The sequence below is a fragment of the Lactuca serriola genome, chromosome 4 (assembly GCF_051521515.1).
Source record: "Lactuca serriola cultivar US96UC23 chromosome 4, Lser_US96UC23_V15, whole genome shotgun sequence".
NCBI classification, from domain to species: domain Eukaryota; kingdom Viridiplantae; phylum Streptophyta; class Magnoliopsida; order Asterales; family Asteraceae; genus Lactuca; species Lactuca serriola.
In genome coordinates, this window is record NC_136411.1 from 67258628 (window position 1) to 67278496 (window position 19869).

The window sequence follows — 19869 nt, forward strand, 5'->3', positions numbered from 1 at the left end:
AATAGGTTACTCATATTTTTCTTAGTGGTTCTCTCTTTGTTCAACAATTATATATTGGTATTGCCATGTTAGGTATATATTGTTATTTTAGTAGATATCATGCCGGTAACAATATAATAAACATCTCCAAAATATTATGTTGAATAACAATATAATAACTTTCTATTTTAAACCAATCTTGCATTTGATTATATAGTTACCAAATTTAATTAAGCTTTGAATAAAAATGATAAAAGTTGTACAATACAATTGGTTTTTTTAATATTTTGATAATTAACAACAAAATGAAAATAAATTTTCAGACAAGTGTTCGGTTCTGAAACTGTCCAACTAAAAGTGATGGATTTGGAGAATCAAGATTCCCCTACCTGGTTCTAATTACTAACTGAAAAATAACTGAAAATAAAAAATAATGGAGTAGGGAGAACTGAGAACCACATCAAATAAAAGGTTCCGGTTCCGGTTTAGTTTCGATTCCTATTAGATTTTTTTGGTCGAAAAACTCATTCGTAGACATCTATATTAAGGAATTTTAAACTAATGAAACATTTTCCTTATAACTACTAATGTCAAAGTTGGATTCTATTATCTTCGACATTTACTTTCTTTTAGGGCATAACATTTTTATAAACGAAACATATCGCCGAAAGAAATTATGCACCCTGCCGTTTTTCGCGGGTCCACCATTAGTGTGAGTATATATATATATATATATATATATATATATATATATATATATATATATATATATATATATATATATTATAATGATTCTTGTTTATTATGATTCAGGTTTTTGTGTAATTAAAATATAGCATCAAATTTGTAAAAATTATTATGTTTCTTGTTTTTGTGTAACCTGTAGGTGTGCATTTTATTCTTTTCTTATTCTTTTAATATTAACCACATGTGTCCATCAAATAATTAGACAGATATCCATCTAAAACGTATAATATAATCTATATAAAACTTTCAAAAACCAAGGGTGTCCATGGACACCCTTAACCTTCACGTAGGATCGCCCTTGACCATAGCATATCGTACAAGTCCCTTAAGCATAACCTGTTAACATATCTTACCACTTTCCTTCAAAATAATCATACTTCATGTATAAGTTTTTTAAAAGCTTCGATTCATCCATTTACAACTTCAATTTCACCATATTATGATTTACCAATTGTAGGGTTCACACTGTTCTTCACCAATACCATATTTAACATGATTTTCTTAACTTAGAATCATCAAATCATGTTTATTGAACACAATTACATCGTCATATCAAAACTTCTTCCTTATCAATCATAATCATATGAACTCCACAATTTTCATCGTATACGAGTTTTCACCATGGAAACTCAATTACATCAATAAAGAGAAGAGTTAACCTTGAGATGAAGTATAAGGAGTTAGAATCTTCCTTTTATTATTAATTCATTGTTTAAACACCAATCCTTCGTGAGAATCTCTTCAAAATCGCTACATAAGCTTTCGAAATGAGGTGTGGGTGTGTTCTAGAGCTAAAGAACGACATTGGGACCTTTTATCCCCTGTTTAGGTGACCTTGAAGGTAAAACACGATCAACCCGTGGTTGTGTTTTTGGGTTACATAATCGTGTGACTCAGGATTAGGCCTATAATAACATCATACTTTATTTAATCATCATTTCTTACTTTGAAATAGAATCACTATCACAAACACACAACATAATTTTAGGAACATACTTCTTATTTGAACATTTAGGCACCTCGTCATACTTACATGATCGTGTATACCGAATACTTATTTAGGCACACACAAACTCAAATTTTGACGCATTTATATCCACACAACCACATCGATGTCAAATACAACTTTGTAATAGATAACCTTCATCAAAACATTCTACATTTTTTTTACTTATAAGAGCATATGGTATGGACAACTTGAAGTGGTGTTATAATAAGAAGCAACAAGATGAGGGGGTGGTGTTTATGGTGTTATAACACCATGTTAAGAGGAGAGAGATAGAGAGCGATAATTTGACAGCCAATAGGTGATCACGTTTCTTCTTGTCATGGAGATAACAAGATGCAACAAGAAGGGGATGTGGTGTTTTTGATGTTATAACGGCGTTATGGGTTGACAACTCAGCCACAACAAAAAGCAACATGACCCACACCGTATGCTCTAATGTGATGAACATAATTGTATTTAATTCTTAAAACACCAAAAGTTACCAAACATAATTTTTTTTTATCTTCTTATATACACCACTAATATTACCAAAAACGAGTGTTACACCGACACCTTTGTTAAATGCGTTTATATCTTGAAGGTGTTAAATGCATTTATATCTTGAAGTATTAGAATGAGGGATGCTCCACAATAGGGTGCAATGAGATGAGGTGACTTGTGGGCAACACCACCCCTCCTTTTTCACCATACAAACATCCCCCTACGACAAGATTTATCCGCTTCTTATGTTTGTACACTATAACTCCATGATGAAATGAAAGTGAGAAACGATTATTTTTTAGGTGAAAGGAAAAAATAAAAGGATGATCATGTAGAATGATGACGTTATAATAATATCTAAATGATGTGGAAAAGTGAGATGTTAGAAATAATGAACGGTCTTATATTTTTAAAAAATGGATGATTTTCATTTTAGATAATACGTTAATATGATACGTTATGAACAATTAATCTTTTAGAAGTTTAAAGGATGGAGAATTGTTTTGAACTTGGAGTGTTTGATCAAAAAAATAAAAAATAAAATAAAAATAAAGAAAATTACACTGAAATAACAACACAACAAAACCTTAAAATGTCTTCATGGGGTCAAAGTCAAACAATACGTCACTTTCTTCCCCATCTCACAATATATATATATAAATTATCCAACACCAACCCAACAAAGACTTCATCAAAGCCCTTAAAATAACAGTGAAAGTTAGAGAGAGAAAGTTTTGTTTTTTCTTTGGAGAGAGAGAAGAAGAGAGAGGGATTCTTCAAACCCTCTCTCATGTCAGAGTAGACTGAACCCACAGAGTCTTCTTTTCTTCCAATTTCGATTATTTCAGGCCAAAAGATCATGAATCCAAGCAAAGTTGAAGAGGGTCTGTTTCATCATCACCTTGATCCGATCGCAGAACCTGAGCCCTTGATTTTGGATCACAGCCACCACGAGGAGGAACCCCCGCCGCCGCTGGAATTCTGTCTACCTCCCTTGTCGGAATTCGACTTGTTTCGTGATGACAATGAGGAAGATTCCATCAGCCGCACATCCTCCGAAGCAGACGGTGCTCTACCAGCTACAAATAATAACGACGTTTCTTCCCAAAAAACAAACCCTAGACCTGAATACGTTAACCCAGAGCCTCACATATCTTCTCAATTTTACACATTTAACATCGAATCTCACTCCTTGATGATCCGTTGTATACTCGAAGGCCGTCTCGCGAATCCCGACGAGATTAAGGCGGCGACGCCTCAAGCGGTTCTCGCTAGCTGGAGGTCAGTCTGGAAAGACCGCAACGAAGACACCGCCTACCTGACGGCATGGAAGCGAATTCAAGAGAAGCTCACTGTCCATAGAGGCCAACACGGTAATGAATTCCTTTGTTCCAAGAACAATTCGAATAATCAATTTGTTTCACATACCAGTCAATGGCAAGAAATCGTCATGAATTTTCATGGCGATGCTGATTTGAAGCACCTAGGGTTGAAAGAAACCATAGAAAGAATCAAACAAGTTTGGACAATAGGTGCTAAGTTCTACGGGATACCTGAATCTTACATTAGGGCTTGTGTAGCTGCTTGTCCTATTTGTTCAGATTCAAACGCCTCTGGTGGGGGCCGATCAAAAAGACGTAGATTTGAGTACACAGAATCATTCGATGTCCCAGCAAAAGATGTACCTAGTAAGCTGCAACAATTGGCAACTAAACATAAGGTTGTTTTATGTATAAGACAAAAGTACATTAGATATAAACCATTCATGGCAGAAGTTAAAGATTACGCATGTCATCGAGCAGGGGAACCCGCATCATCATCTAAAAAATCAAGAATCTTGAAAAGGGAACCTTATGCATCCAAGCGTTGTGGATGTGGGTTTCGAATAAGGGCAATTGTGCCAATTTCTAATTACAATGAGAAAGATAAGACCTTTGTATATCAAGAAGAGGGAATGGCTGTTTTCAAGCTCTATGCTGTTCATTCAGGGCATGAACCTGGTCCATTGGATGGAAATGCAAGAATTATGCATAGAATTGTTGGTCATAAAGGCGGATTGTTAACGGATCAAGATTTGGTTTATGGAATGAGTGATGAAACTGATAATGAAAACTTCATGGGGAAAGATGATAGTGATATGCAACACACGGTTTTGCAGCAAGTAAAGGAGTTAAAGAATGAAGTTGGGCTTCTCGAAGCGAAAATTACCAAAATGCCACCCGAGCTTTTGAGTTCCGTGTCTCAAGAATTGTTTGATGTGATAAACAAAGTTAGAAACGTAGGAGAATATGGATCAAAATCATTAGGGCTAATGTCTGATAATGATTTGGTAGATTGGAGTGGACATCAAAGGATTTATGGAGATGGAAAAGATACGGATTTGATTGAAGATGATGACGACAGTTTTGAACGGACACTTGGCGATGTTGGATCTTGGGACGACACGTGTAAACCCGAAAAATGGCTGAAATGCAATGGATTTGATGAAGATTCCAAACTTACAAAACCCATAAGACATGATGAAACAGAAACAGATAGTCTTGTTGGTTTGCAAGTTGACAGTTTCTACCCTGAGAATCCAAAATGGTATGATTCCCCTTGTGGTTTGGACCCTGGAATGGAATGTGGGAGCAATGGATTCCGACATGGGGAGATTGTGTAGAAAGTGATAACTTAATGATGATGAGTTTAGTAGGTGTTATTTGTGGGTGGGTGTATATTTGTGTACACAGAAGAATGAAGCGGCTTATATGCTTTATTTAGAGGTCTTTGCTGCTTGTGACTATGTAAAGTATAGCCAATTTGGGCTTCTTTGCACATACTTCACTATGACTATATCTTAATTGTGTTGTAAACTTTAATTTAGGACTTCATTTATTACATCAATGAACCTATTATTTTCTTCCAATTCATGTCTTTTTTGGTTTTTGTCCCTTTTTCATATAATTCTCAAGTATGTTGCTATGATCGAAATATTTGGTAAAATACACGTTTCTATTTCTTTCTATTAAACCTTTCAAAGAAGAGTCGTACTCAGGAGGCACGCCTTTTTCTTTTGATACATTATATCATTAACAGTTGAGCCTTCTATAATCTGTTATGGAGAATGGACTTTTTGCCAGGTGGAATAAGAAAAATGTGAGCTGGTTTTGCAAACAACAGAAACCGGAGTCTTTTTTGCTGATTTGTGCATGGAGGCTCTATAAGGTTCCCCCTTAGGGTTATATCTATACATTTTCTCTTTGATTGTTGTTATCTGCAGACCTTTGTATTGTATTGTATGATGCTCACTTAGGATAACATGATGATGATGATCATGGATGATGGGTGTTTTGGACATTTCAAATGAGAGAGGAATGGTTGGGTAACCGAATATCATGAAGATGTTATCTTGTTGAAGAAGTAGAAGTAAATAACTTATTTGATCATGTATATGTATCGCAATGGATTGGATATGATAGATGTCAAGATTAGTCTCTATCTGTATAGAAAAAAAATTAATTTTTGTGTACTTTTTTTTAGTCAAAATAAAGTAGCTTCCAACCAAATAAGTTGGTTTAAAAAACAAATCTACCAACCACCAATTGAGATATCTGGCATATGACTGATTAATAAAATCAGTTAAAAATAAATTATAATCAAATCATGTGACAATCATGCTCTTACTGAATCATAGTTTAGATTAGTTCGTGTCTCAGTTTCACACGCATGCACATGCACACTCACACACAAACAAGCATGCACATGCTCTTACTGAATCTGGCCTCCCTTCAAATCACAGTCGTCGGATGTATTCGATGCAAGGGGCGTTATTGACTCATATTGTGCTTCAGTCTTGTACTTTCTGCTTTGTTTTTTGTATCTTAGTCTAAGCTGTTTCATTTCATGTACATAGTAACATCCTCATCTTCTGATAAAAACGGACTATAGAGTACTTTAGTTCCTGTACCCCTCATGTTTGGTGGATGGTTGTATGTAACCTGAATGTATTGAATGAAATACAAATTTTGAAGCAATTGTATTGAATTGTAAAAATTATCTAGTCATTTGTACAAGTATTTGATGCATAAAGTACTCTACAGTCCCTCAATTGAAAATTCCTGTGAAATCATACTGATATTCATGTTTCCCTCATCTTCAATCTATTTTCAGAAAACCTAATTTCGCCCTCAGTGACCGGACTTCAGGTACGGATCTACCTTCAGTGAGTTCGTCGCCACCTACTAACCTTCAACTAATCTCCGATCGACGCCTACTAATCGTTCAATTGATTTCAATTTGTGCTTACAGATCTCGCCATCCATCTCCTGGCCGTTTGTATGCTAGCTATTATGTTTCTCATTGTGAGGCACTGAGGCCTTATTAAAGTTTTCTCTGCTGTGAGACTTGGTTAAAATTTTGATGGATGTGTGTTATACTAGTTTAATTTGTGTTATTATACTTCAAATTCTGTTTCTTATTGTTAGGCCTGATAAATTTTTTGATTTGTATGCATACAAGATGTATACATATTGTTGGTGATGCTGCTATGGTGTTAACCCCAGTCCCGGTGGACCATTTCTGTAAAAAACGGTCCCTTTGTAGAATTGATTTTTTACAGAAATGGTCCCTGGTAAATTTACAAAATAGGTCCCAATATAGAGAAATAAACTACAGAATTGTCCCTGTGTAAGAAAAAGTTGCAGAAATGGTTCCTATAAGTCACAATAGGTTCTTTTGCAGAATTGTTTTTACAGAAATGGTCCCCTGAAATTTACAGAATACGTCCCTGTGCAGAAAAATAAATTACAAAAATGTCACTGTTTAATAGAAAGTGGCAAAAAATGGTCCCTGTAAGTCACAAGATGAGCTTTTACAGAAACGGTGCCCGGGAAATTTACAAATAGGTCCCTGTGCTGGAAAATAAATTACAAAAATGTCCTAATTAATCAGCTAACCATTTGTCCTTCAATCTTTGATCTGTAGTTTTTGCTATGTTTATGTTTTATATCGGTTTGCTGTGTTACTGCTGCTGTGTGCCTGTATTAAAGGAGCAATATGAGTTTATTGTGTTACTGGTGTTATACTAAACATTTGAATTGCACTTATTTATGTAGTTGCTTTTAAGTTACACTTGTTTGCTTGCTATTGTTTAGGTGCTCCCCAAAAGGCCAGAGGTTATAGCCGAAACTTGCTATTATTGTTATTGACATTCTCAGTGTGAAAGAGATTAAGCGAATACCATATCTGTTGTCTAAGGGATCAAAAAATGGCTGATTTAGAGGTGGGTATATTATGCAATCATATACTTTTTCATTGTAAAAGAAATCGGTTGATATTTTATTATTGTGCATTTTTTATAGGCATGGCCAAAAGGGAAGTGGTTTTGCTTCACAGATTGTAAGAGAATTCATTATGTTTTGCAAAATTTGCTAACTCAAAAACCGGAGAGTGTTGATGATGACCTGTTGACTTTTATGAGGGAGAAGCAAAAGGATAAGGAGGAGGAGGGGGACAAGGACAAAAATGTAATTTCTAAAATGAAATTTGATCTTTTAAGTGAGAAGAATGCTACCCATGCTTACACAAACAATTGAGGTGCTGTTTGCAACCATAAGGTCCATTTATGAAGTTGGAGACTAAAGCTCAGATTTTGGAAAACCATATGGAACATTTATGGAGATTTGTCTTTTTTGCAGGGCCGGTCCAAGCCAATTTGGGGCCCAAGGCGAACATAAAAATGAGGCCCTTTAAAATGAAAAATTATAATTAAATAACCACAATTAATAGTTCATTTATTTCGGTAGCTTTTACCAACATACAAATGTGATCCAAAATGAACTTGTTTATAGATACAATATACAAGACCTTCCATATGGCTTATGATATCTGGAAATAAGACATTCCCATATGCTTTCATGTAACTATGATAAATTGATAAGTATTTTTATCACACCATACAAAGCTTTTTTTAACGGCAAAAGTAAATAAATAAAACCAAAAAAACCAACAAGAAGCAACAAGTTGGAGTACATAGTACAAACAAACTAAATCAGCCAAAATAAAGGTCAATATAAAATAAAATAACAATAGCCAAAGAAAAACCAACCAAACATGGGCAAAAGTGTCAAAATGATTTTTTGGGAAACAACCCAACACGACATGATGTAGAACCAGAATATGTGAGCAGCATCAATCTTATCATTGGGGCAAATCTTTCCAACGCAAATTAAGGGCAAATGGACTTTTTTTTTTTGGTAAAAACATGTATAGTTGGGCAAAATGGATTTGTTTTGGTAAAAACATGTATGGTTGTCCATGTAATGACATAAGAACATTGCAAGGGCAAAATGGACTTTTTTGGTAAAAACATGTATAGTTGGGCAAAATGGATTTATTTTGGTAAAAACATGTATAGTTAATAGTTGTCCATGTAATGACATAAGAACATTGCAAGGGCATAATGGACTTTTTTGGTATAAACATGTATAGTTGGGCAAAATGGATTTGTTTTGGTAAAAACATGTATAGTTGTCCATGTAATGACATAAGAACATTGCAACACCATCTCTTGATAACAAAGTATGATCTTTCAAAACAAAGAACAGACCAAAACTTACAAATACTCTTTTACAAAAAAAAATATTTGAATTTTTGAAGAAGTAAAGAACTAGGATCACATCATAGTCACATAGCTTGAATTTTTATTAGGTTCGAATAATTATCAAAGAACAAAAGAGAAACTTACAAAGTAATCATGGTGTCGGACAACTTGAAATTTTATTATCAAATCGAAAGAGTAGATACAATAGAAACAAGTATCAAAAAAGTTAGATACATGAGCCCGAATCAAATATCGATCGGATATCAGAATCAAATACTTTGGTTAGACTATTTAGAAATTCAAACCAAATGTTGGAATAACAAGTTGTTCAAAAAAATGTTGAATTAACAACATATCCACATATTAAGGTATTGAAAAATGAGAACATAAATAAAAATTGAGAATGAACTTCAAATTTTGAAATGAGAAATCAGAACTTTGAAACCCCTTAATTTGATTATTCAGACATCGGTTATGGTTGGGTTGAAAATCAACCTTCAGAAATCGTTTAACCTGATTATCAGAAATCTAGCTTCAGCTTCCCATTAATTATCAGAAATAGAAAGCGATTCACATTGATTATCAGAAATAACTTCACATTCTCCTTATTGTTTATGAACTCAATTACTTCTTGAGATTGAGAAGACGCTTTGGGAGGAGAGATTTGGAGATTCTCAATTACTTATTGTTTATCAACTTTCAGTTTGTTCCTGTATCTTTTTGTTCAATCTTTATGAAATTTCACAATTTTGAATCCAATGATGACTTGTTGCTGATGCCACAAATTATTGTAACAATTTGATTAAACAATAACCAGATAGTAGTTACAAGATGCAAGAAACATGCATTTTTTAAAAAGTACTAAAACACCATTTTGATGTCATGGTTGTTGAATGGGCTGACGATGAGGTTTTGGAGCTGCACAAAACAAAAGGGGACACATTATCTGATAAAGAAACAACATGAGTCAAAAGGTAAATGGGTAATTAAGAATACATATGTGTACATACCATTAGGGTTTCCAAGTTCATAAAAGTTTCTAAAAAGAGAAACTGCTTCTTCACCCATTATCCCACCCGTGCATTTGTAACTTTTTCTCCCAACATCTTCACCACTATCGGATGTAGTTGTATTTGTATGCAAGGATAATATTGATCCACACCCTCCAAATTTATCATTCGCACAACCATAGTACACCTCTTTTATACCTACATCATGTATAAAAAAATACTACCAGTCTTATTTTGGTCATGTGTAACAAATGCAGCCTATGGTGTGTTAGTTTAAATAAGAGTACCAATAAATGATAAGGCAGATGCACACATTATACATGGTTCACATGTAACATAAAGATAGCATTTTGAGAACATCTCAACAACTTCATGTTTTGTAAGTCCCTTTTCTTTCCATTCCTCAAGCAAACCATCAATAGCTTCCATTTCAGCGTGTCTTGTAGCCTACATTTTAGAGGCCCGTTTGCTAGTGTTAACATAATGGTAAGTTAAACAGAGTTACAAATAGGAAAAAAAAATTGTTACAGAAGTATACATTTCTTGTTTCATTAGTCCGATTTCTTCCACATGATATGACCTTCTCATCCATAACAATAACACAGCTGTTCCATGAAAAAGAAATCCGTTTATATATGTCAAATGTTGGTCAAAGTACCAAAGACTTTGATAACCAGAGAACATAGACAAAAAGAGATATACCCCACAGGCACCTCAAGATTATCAAATGCAATTTTAGCCTGAAAAAAGAAAAAGAAAAAAAGAACAGGTAGTTGTTTGTTGATATATAATAATATTTAAGTAATTGCAGGAAAATTTGAATATACAGATAGTTTGATCTAAGTGTTGGATGATTAATTAAATCAATGCCTACATCACCTTTTGATAATGAGATAATTCGAAATTTGTGTGGCTTGAATCTGTACCATCAAGGGAAATGCATACCTGTTCTAATGCCAGCTTCATAAATGCAACAATTTCTGGCATTTCTTCTCCCATCTTGATATGAACTGAAATAAAATAAACAAGCGTGGAAAAAAAGAGGGAAAAGAGAACTCCTTTAAGTAATTGCAAAGAGTCCAAATAAGCAGTAGATAAATCCAAATCCTATGAATCCATATCATTGGACTAAGCATTTGAGGTTAAGCTAAAACGTTACACTTTTATGAACCACATTTGTAATAAAAATATACGTCGTCAACATCCACGAAACACCAAGAGCAACATTTCACAAGAATGTGAGTGCATATGTCCTTTGTTACACATGCATTGCAAGCAAATGATGTTGTCAATTACCAAAACGAAATGAAGTCATATTGTTTCTTTCATACCTGACGCAAACTTGTAATATTGATGCCGAAGTTCACTTAGACATATCATCAAGCATCTAGAGTGCACAACCAGCTATTGGCTACAGAATTAGTTTCAGAACAGTGAACTGCTCAATTCAAGCCTTCAAGGTCTTGGTGTAGAGCCTCTATGGTTTATAACTTCGTTGGCTATTGGATTATTAAAAGCCAAAACGGCTAAATTGATAACTGGATCGGCCTCCTATGGCCTATGGGGAAGTTCGCAGGAGCGCCAAGCCGCCAATATTTTAATCGCCTTGTGGGTGTATAACAATGACGAGCCGCGAGATGCCTTTATGAATATTATGATGACCTGCATAATGCAACAAAAGATTTGTAGATAAATAAAAGATTCGTAGATAAACAAATTCTGCTACCCAATTAAATAATAATATGTATCGTATTAATATATTAAAATAGGAAAATCTTCAAAAAATGTCTTAAAATTTTAGTCTAATTTATGAAAAAGTTTCAAACTAAATTTTATTTACAAAAAAACATTGAATACCGGTTAAAACTTCGAAAAATCCATTTTCGGCCGGTTTCGCAGATTTTGCCGGTATTCTGTCCTTTTTCGTTAGTTTGCTCAAAATTTTAGGACTTTTCCAAAAATTACATAATAACCAAAATTTTGGGACTTTTTTGAAAATTACCATAAAATTAATAGATATTATTATTAACAAATCACTTTAAACATAAAAAATATTTTTATTATAAAAAAAGAAAATACATTTATTGCTAATTTCTAGGAATAAATTGGTGGTCTGGGTACTTTACTGCTTCCTGACCACTCAAACTCTCTATGTTCTTCATATGCATTGTTGTGAGTATGATGGTGAGATGAACTTAATTAGCATTCCTCTAACGTTGATGTTCCTCTTATGTTGTTTAACCTAACTACCAACTAACATTCATACCTTACATGTTAACAACCATCGGCTAACACACATCTATAAAATGTGGAAAGTGAACCGTGAATGATAATTTATATGGAAACAAGTGAAGGGTTAGTACCTATTTAAATTTTCATTCAAAGTTTACTTTTCACTCTCGATAGATGTGTCTAATTTTATGGTTGTTATCGGGTAATGTTTGGAGGTTAGATGGTAGTTAGGTTAAAGAACATAATGAAAGATCTATATGTCCGTGTAATGATATTTTCTGATAACACGTGATCATATAACATCATGCTTAATAGCAAGTAGACACTTATTGAATGTGTATTAATAAACTAGTTGTGAGACCCGTATATTATACGGGTTGATTAAAACAAAATATTAAATACAAATGATTAAACGGTAAGTTTATTTGAATTTGAAGTTTAAAATAAATAAAAATTATGAAATGTTTTTTTTAATGCTAAAACTAAATTGAAATTATTTCTTAGTTGTCAAACATGTATATTAAACGTGTTAATTATAACAAAATGTTAAACGAAGATTTCAACTGTAAATTTATTTAAAATTGAAATTGAAGTTTGAAATTTGAAATATGAAATTAATATAGTCATTATGGTATCTTTAATTTATAGAAACTAAATTAATGATATATTGAAAAAAAAAATGATATAAATGATAAGTGGAAAATAAATCTCTCAAAATTTTGACAAAATGACATGTGGCATAATGAATGAGAGAATGACATGTTGCAAAATTATTTTCATTTATTAGGGAAGATATTATCAACTCTTGTATTGGTTATGCCTAACAGAGTACTTCTCACTATGACACCCACAACGATACATAGGAAGAACATAGAGACTTTGAAGTGGTCAACAAACAATAGAGAAGTACATAGTCGACCATTCTATTCCTAGAAATTATGTTTATAATAAAAAAAATTATGTTTATAAATGATTTGTTAATAATAATATCCACTAATTCCATAGTAATTTTCAAAAAAGTCCCAATATTTTGGTTATCGGGTAATTTTCAGAAAAGTCCTAATAGTTTGAGCAAACTAACGAAAAATGACAGAATACCGGCTAAATCTACGAAACCGGCCAGAAAGGGTTTTTTCGAAGTTTTAGCCGGTATTTTGTGCTTTTCTGTAAACAAAAAATAGTTCGAGACTTTTTCATAAATTAGACTAAAATTTTAGGATTTTTTTTTTTAAGATTTCCCTAAAATCATTAAAAGAGCATTAATTGTTACACATGTTATTATTTAATTAGGTATAAGGATTTATAGGAACAATATATTTAATTTATCGAAGACCAAAAATACAAAAGAATCCTTGTAGTTGTATTTAGTTTCCTGTTGAGTAAATTACTGAAATCGTCCCTATGGTTTGGTCAAAACTGCACGTTTGGTCCCTAACTTTTTTTTGCACTTGGATCGTCCCTGTGGTTTGATTTTGTTGCGTTTTTCGTCCCTTACATACATAAAGTTAGGGACCAAACCATAGGGACGAAAAACGCAACAAAATCAAACCACAAGGACGATCCGATTGCAAAAAAAATATTAGGGATTAAACGTGTAATTTTGACCAAACCATAGGGACCATTTCAGTAATTTACTCTTTCCTATTTTTGTTTTGCTAATTTGATTCCGATTTTTCCATATTTAGAATCAAATATAATACAATTACTGAGTTACATATATGAATGAAATTAAATTAGATTGAATCTATCCTCATGTTCTTCGTTTTAAGTATATTTCTCAATTAAAAGCTTTTTGGGTTGATCTCGCCTGGCCCAGGACGGGCCCAGATATGAGCCTATTTTCAGGTGTGGGGTGGGGATAGAAATTCACAATATCCGATTAGGATAACCAATTAACCCTTATCAAAATTACTGGTTTGACAAACAAACAAACGAAAACGAAATCTTCTACACTACCAGCGATTGCTATCATTATAACCTGAGTTCTACTTCTATAGATTAATTCTTAAACCTACAAACTCAAACTCAAGCCTATTCTTTCTACCGAAATCGTCTACAGGCGTCAGTCGGTAATATTTGTCAAATATTTTTGCTTTCAGTTTCATTATTTCAATTTCCCTAGGTTTTAATGGTTTATATTCATGTGTTTCAATACTCGTTTGCAGCTCCTCTTGCAGTAATGGTTTTCGTGCTATTTTTTTATTGAAATAAATCATAGCTTTGTTTATTTTTCTTGAAGAACGTTACTATGCAAATTCATACCTTGATGCGTTTATTTCATTAAAAAAAATTGCTGATAAAAGTTTTAGCATATATTTTTTTTCTGGTTTGAAGGCATTTGAGTAATAATTGTGTTTCAAGTCAAAAGCAACTTTGTTTTTAGTTTACAGCTTTGTGATTGAGGAATTGTCATTCTTTGCTTTTTTAGTATTTTAATATCATCTAATAAAAAAGAAAGCAACATTATGTTTTTATTTTACATATATAGTTTTTTTTTTTTCAGGTGTAGCAATGGTTAAGACACCGATTATGACTAGAAACCAGAATCATGATGACAGGAAGAGGTTCAAGACTTGTGAAAGTGGTTGTGTGGCACCTTGGTCAGATGTTAACCATGATGTGCTGTTTTTAGTTATGATGCAACTGGGAGTTGTTGATTTTGTTGCATTCAGTGGAGTTTGCAAGTCATGGAGGTCATTTGCTATCTCTAACAGAAAGAGTCTTATGGCGTGCAGACCACCCATGCACATGAGGATTTCTACTGATAACTTGGAAGACTACTGCTATTTAGAGGACTTTGAAGGAAAAATGCTCAAAACCATACTTCCCCATTCTACTGGAAGGACATGTGTTGGGTTAACTTGTGGTTACTTGATCCTGTTTGGGAGGAAAACCAAAGACTTCTGGCTTGTGAATCCTATCACAAAGCATCAACTTCATTTCCCTGCTTTCCCCTGTTTAGTAGCAGATGGTGATAAATTCAAGGGCATCCTTGTCTTTTCATCTTCAAAGTCTGGGTGGTTGCTTGTTATTATAAAGCCATTCTATCATGAAGTATGGTATTCAATAGCGGGTGAAGGAGTATGGAATCATGTCTCCTCCACTTACCACATCCTTGATATACATTTTCTCAGAGGGAAGATATATACCTTAAACATAGATTATCATATAAGGGAAGTGGGACATCTATGTGAATTGAGACTTGGTCTGGAGCCTAATTTGATGTTGCTCGAAATCAAGAATTTTTCTAAGACAAACTTACTTCCCCTTCCGGAATTTGTAAGTTCGGGTGATAAACTTTTTGTGAAGAGGACATTCTGCGTAGGAGACATGTGTGAACTAGATTTTGGGGAAATGAAATGGGTGTGTTGTGAAAAAGCAAAAGAAGAATATGCATTCTATGGTAACAACATGGGCCATTATACCGTTGTCAAACGAGAGTTGTGGGCTGGCACTAATAAAAGTCGAAAAGGCACGTTCAAAACTGTAGACATGTGGTACTTCCCTCATGATTGTTTGAATGTAAATCTCATAGATGAGTCGTAGACTTGTTACCACTCTTATCTTTGTTTAGACCTTTCCAAATGTTGAAAAGTTTTTCAGAATTTTTGTGATGCACCATGCATTGGTGGATTTGGAATATGCACTTCATCATTTAAATAGATAGATTTTGCTTATCACCTATTACCTCTTTTATTTATTTTTTATTTTTTCTTTATTATTATTATAGATAATAGATACAAACATGACTTTAACCTAGTTTAGTACAGGGAAATTGTCAGGAAAGTCTAAATATTTTCATAAAAGTTACATTTTAGTCCCAATTTTTTTTAACATAAAAGTCTCGATTTTTTCATTTTTGGCACATATTAACAAAAATAAAAGTCTTTTTTTTTTCTTTTAATAGGAAATACCATATTATCATATTTTTACAAATCATCAGGACTTTTATGTTAAAAAAAAACTTGAGATTAAAATGTAACTTTTTTGAAATTATTAAGACTTTCCTGACAATTTCCCTTTAGTATTTTATCAAAACTAGGATATGAATTTGGAAATGCTTAAAAGATAAAGAGCAAAGCGCATAAATCCTTTTGACATCTGCATGGATACAATACTTTTTTGTTTTGAAATCTACATGGATGCAAAATTCATTAAAACTAGCAAAGAATCCGCGACTACGCCGCTTTCGGGTAATATGGGAAAAATCGGCAAACTTTAAAATCTATGTGCTAAAACTTTAAATCACCATAAATAGAGTAGAAAGTCGACAACCCCTAAAATTAGATGTCAAAAGTGTACAACCAAAAGAAGGGACACTGGTGGAGAAAATTCAAAAATGTTATGGCAATAATGTTAAAATTGCCAAAGTTGGAAAAATATGGTTGCAAAATTCAAAAGAAGGTTTTTTGTGTTTTTATGTCAAAATGTAAAAGTTTTGAGTACAATGACAAAATGTGTCAAATTCATTAAAGATTTGTGGCAAAAACACCAAAATATAAAACTTTTAACTGCAAGGACTAAAAGTATCAAATTCATTAAAGACTTAATCAAAACACAAAAATGTAAAAGTTTTGACTTTAGAGACGAAAAGTGTCAAATTCACCAAAAATTTGTGGCAAAAACCTAAAGCCTAAAAAATTACTATCGCTAAGGCCCTTGTGATTTAATATATATAATATAATAATAAGGGTAAAAAATATGCTTCCTTTTTCAAGCTTTACAACTTTGCTTCCAACCTCAACCCTTTCACAAATTCATCCTTGAGATCTAGCTTTAAACATATTGTTGATTTTTTTTAATCTGAGATTTTTAGGGTTCACGTTCACCTATCTATCATATTTTATCAAACAATTTTCCCTTATAGCCGCACATAAATGGCCATTTGGCATCAAAGCGAAAATTCAACAAGTATCTATCACTCAAAATAATATTTATTACGACTAATTCCGAAATTTATAATGCTACATAACATGGCTGTGACAACAAAAGGCTTAACACTTATGTGGTAAACAACAATATCTGATTCTGTGTTCATAAATAACACAATTATAGTAGGCCTAAAATAAGTAGCAGAGTTCACATTATTGACACATTCTAGTAATTTGAGGTAAGGTTTGGTTTCACAGACATTACATTTACTTACCGAAGGTCATGGAGTAGAATGTGTTGATGTTTTTACCATGATTTATATGTGTATATCAACATGGCCTTGAGATCTTAAGACCATTGGCAACTATAAATTGAGATAAACAAATTGAGATATTAGTAGAGGTGGCAAAAATTGACACGACACAAAATCCGACACGAACCCGAAAAGAAATAAACGGAGGGTCATTTTCGAGTTGAAATTCTTAACCCTAATCTTATCTGTTTAATTTTCGTGTCGTGTTATGTTAACCCGTTTATTTATATGCAAAATTTTGAATTATTTAAATAAACTATTATATCCAAAACCAAAACCATAAGTAAAAGAAAACTTTTTGATTGAGTCGATTTGTAATGTGGAAATGACTTAGTCGTCTAAATCAAGACTTCATTTTCAGTTTTTTCGTTTTCTCCCAAACTACACCGTCCCTTTGATCATTCTCTCCTCCTCATGATCTCGTCTTCTGCCTCCCCAACTTATACTATTTCCATTTTATCATCTAAACTTGTTATGACTTTATCTATTCCGTCTTCCAATTATTACTTTTTCTTTTCTGTCTACCAAACTCCAACTCTTTCAACATGTTTAGTATTTTAACCTCAAATGACATGACATATTTCAAGGTATACCCCTAACACGAAACACGACACGAAAATAAACGAGTTGACATGATACGACACGTTAATTAAACGAGTCGGGTTAGAGTCAAACACTTTCAACCCGTTTACTGTTTCGACACTACACGTCATGATTTGCCACGTCTAGATATTAGCAAGATCAATCACTGCATTCTTACCGATTTTACCCATACCACTTTCTTAAAATTTCTATATAGAAATGCATTTTTTACATGTAATTAATGTAATCTTTCGTGTTCACAACTGTAGATAGCAAGACTTGGACATAGTTTATCTCTGCTATTAGGGTATATGTCTCGTATTAATCAATCCCAAAGGTTTGTTTGTGTGAATCCCTGCCTGCTACTCTTACCTTATACATGTGAACTACCATAATCATTGCACTAATTGGTCGAAATGAAACAACGTTGGGATACTTTAGAGTTTTAGACTATTGTACTGTACGTCCATATAGGCTACTAGTACTATCATATGTATCTCTGCTAATGCTAATAAGAAAGACTGCTGTATAACCTCTTTTGGGCTTAAAATGATCATATTACCCCCATTAATAGGTGTTTTTGTTGGTTCCACCACACCCCTCAAAACGCTCCCTACTCACAATCTTGGCTATTTTCGAATTCTCATGATCTTGATTTTTCACTTCATTTTTCAATCGATTATTTGAAAATGACATCTTCACAATTTTCCATTGGGGGAGCCTCGACCAATAATAAAGTTGTCTTTATTCTTAAGCATAATGGAATTGTGTTAAATGATAAATGGCATGATGCAAAAGACACCACACCAAAAAATCATGCTACAAGTTCATGCAAGACACTTAAAGAAAACAACTAACACACGAGTGAAACAAAAATTAGCTCGGCCAGTTTGTTATGGGCATATAACAATAATGACGAGCTGCTAAACACGTTTACAAAAATTACGGTGACCTAGACAATGAAGGAGAAGACTTATAAATAAACATAACTATTAAGACCGTAAAAACAAAAAGACTCATTGTATTTGGTTGACTATTTTTTTTTTCTCTTTGTTGTAGTTATAATAAAAAATAATACAAATATGTTTTGATTGAAGTTAAATACTTCTTGCAAATAATTAGTTTTAGAAAATAAATATGTAGGATTAACGGGTAAACCTGTTTCTTCAATTTGGTTGCATCACTACATGATTTTTTTTGCTAAGAATTCAGTTTAAATATGATCTAGTTTGGAGAAAACTGGTTTGCACAATAACATCCAAAAACGTTTGACTAAAAAGTTGATCCAAATTGTTGTTCACCGCTCACTAGACATCCGAGCTATCCTAAGGCGGTCCACATCGACAGTTCCAAGATTGGTCTCCACTTTTGTATAACAGTCGGCCGGTCTTGAAAAGCTAAAAAACTGGTTAACCAAGGTTGTAGATTACTAATAAGGCTGAAGGGTGTTGGCCGGTCCCAGACCGCAGTTGGTGTCACGTCAACCAAGAACAACGCCCTTAGACCGCGGTCTGGTGCGGTCTTGGCCGCAGTGCGGCTAGGGAATACCACGGTTTTTGATTGGTCCTTGGGTTTTGACTACTTTTGACCGTTGAATGGTCTTTGTGGTTAATTTTTTTTTATAAACTTTACTACACACACACACACACACATATATATATATATATATATATATATATATATATATATATATATATATATATATATATATATATATATATATATATATATATATTACCATTCTACACAACCTTTAACGATATCTCTACTCCTTTTCTCTATTTTTCTTTTAAAAATGTCATCTTCCAAACGACTCAGCAAAGGAAAAACACCAGTAAGAAATATCAACACCCCACTACCTTCATTTGATCAACCGATTTTCTCACCTCCGTATTACCACTACGACGGTATGTTTCCGTATTTTCCACAACGACCAGCGCAACCACAACCATAAACACCACCACTACCACAACCCGACCCGGATTTTAATCCATTTAATTTTTGGTCTCTACCCGAGTTTGTTCAACAAACACAAACACAACCAGAAACGGTCGTTTCTGAT

The 19869-nt window shown here is 33.3% G+C and overlaps 3 protein-coding genes and 1 long non-coding RNA gene across 6 annotated transcripts; 3 read left to right on the top strand and 1 right to left on the bottom strand.

Annotated features, from left to right (window-relative positions):
• The first annotated feature begins 2907 nt into the window (after positions 1–2907).
• LOC145101787 (uncharacterized) lies at positions 2908–5123 on the top strand. The gene has a single exon (XM_079039057.1). It carries the CDS (start codon positions 3075–3077, stop codon positions 4875–4877), a length of 1803 nt encoding a protein of 600 aa, XP_078895183.1. The 5' UTR covers positions 2908–3074; the 3' UTR covers positions 4878–5123.
• Positions 5124–5907: 784 nt separating this feature from the next.
• Positions 5908–8129, top strand: LOC145101788 (uncharacterized). Of its 3 annotated transcripts, XR_013705819.1 has the most exons (5): positions 5910–6402; positions 6506–6594; positions 7351–7478; positions 7558–7792; positions 7894–8129. It is a non-coding gene; the product is annotated as an uncharacterized LOC145101788 (long non-coding RNA). The 3 variants fall into 3 exon arrangements; XR_013705818.1 differs by lacking the exon at positions 7894–8129 and having other exon boundaries at positions 5908–6402; positions 6506–6558; positions 7558–7855; XR_013705817.1 differs by lacking the exon at positions 7894–8129 and having other exon boundaries at positions 5909–6402; positions 7558–7855.
• Positions 8130–9501: 1372 nt separating this feature from the next.
• On the bottom strand, positions 9502–11462 carry LOC145101789 (tRNA-specific adenosine deaminase TAD2-like). Its single transcript, XM_079039058.1, has 7 exons — positions 11140–11462; positions 10754–10818; positions 10511–10548; positions 10347–10413; positions 10096–10255; positions 9809–10006; positions 9502–9716 (listed from the first exon to the last, which is right to left on the bottom strand). Exons 1-7 carry the CDS (start codon positions 11186–11188, stop codon positions 9679–9681), a joined length of 615 nt encoding a protein of 204 aa, XP_078895184.1. The 5' UTR covers positions 11189–11462; the 3' UTR covers positions 9502–9678.
• Positions 11463–13949: 2487 nt separating this feature from the next.
• On the top strand, positions 13950–15702 carry LOC145101790 (uncharacterized). Its single transcript, XM_079039059.1, has 2 exons — positions 13950–14109; positions 14544–15702. The coding sequence occupies exon 2, from the start codon at positions 14552–14554 to the stop codon at positions 15584–15586; it is 1035 nt and encodes a 344-aa protein (XP_078895185.1). The 5' UTR covers positions 13950–14109; positions 14544–14551; the 3' UTR covers positions 15587–15702.
• Positions 15703–19869: the final 4167 nt, after the last annotated feature.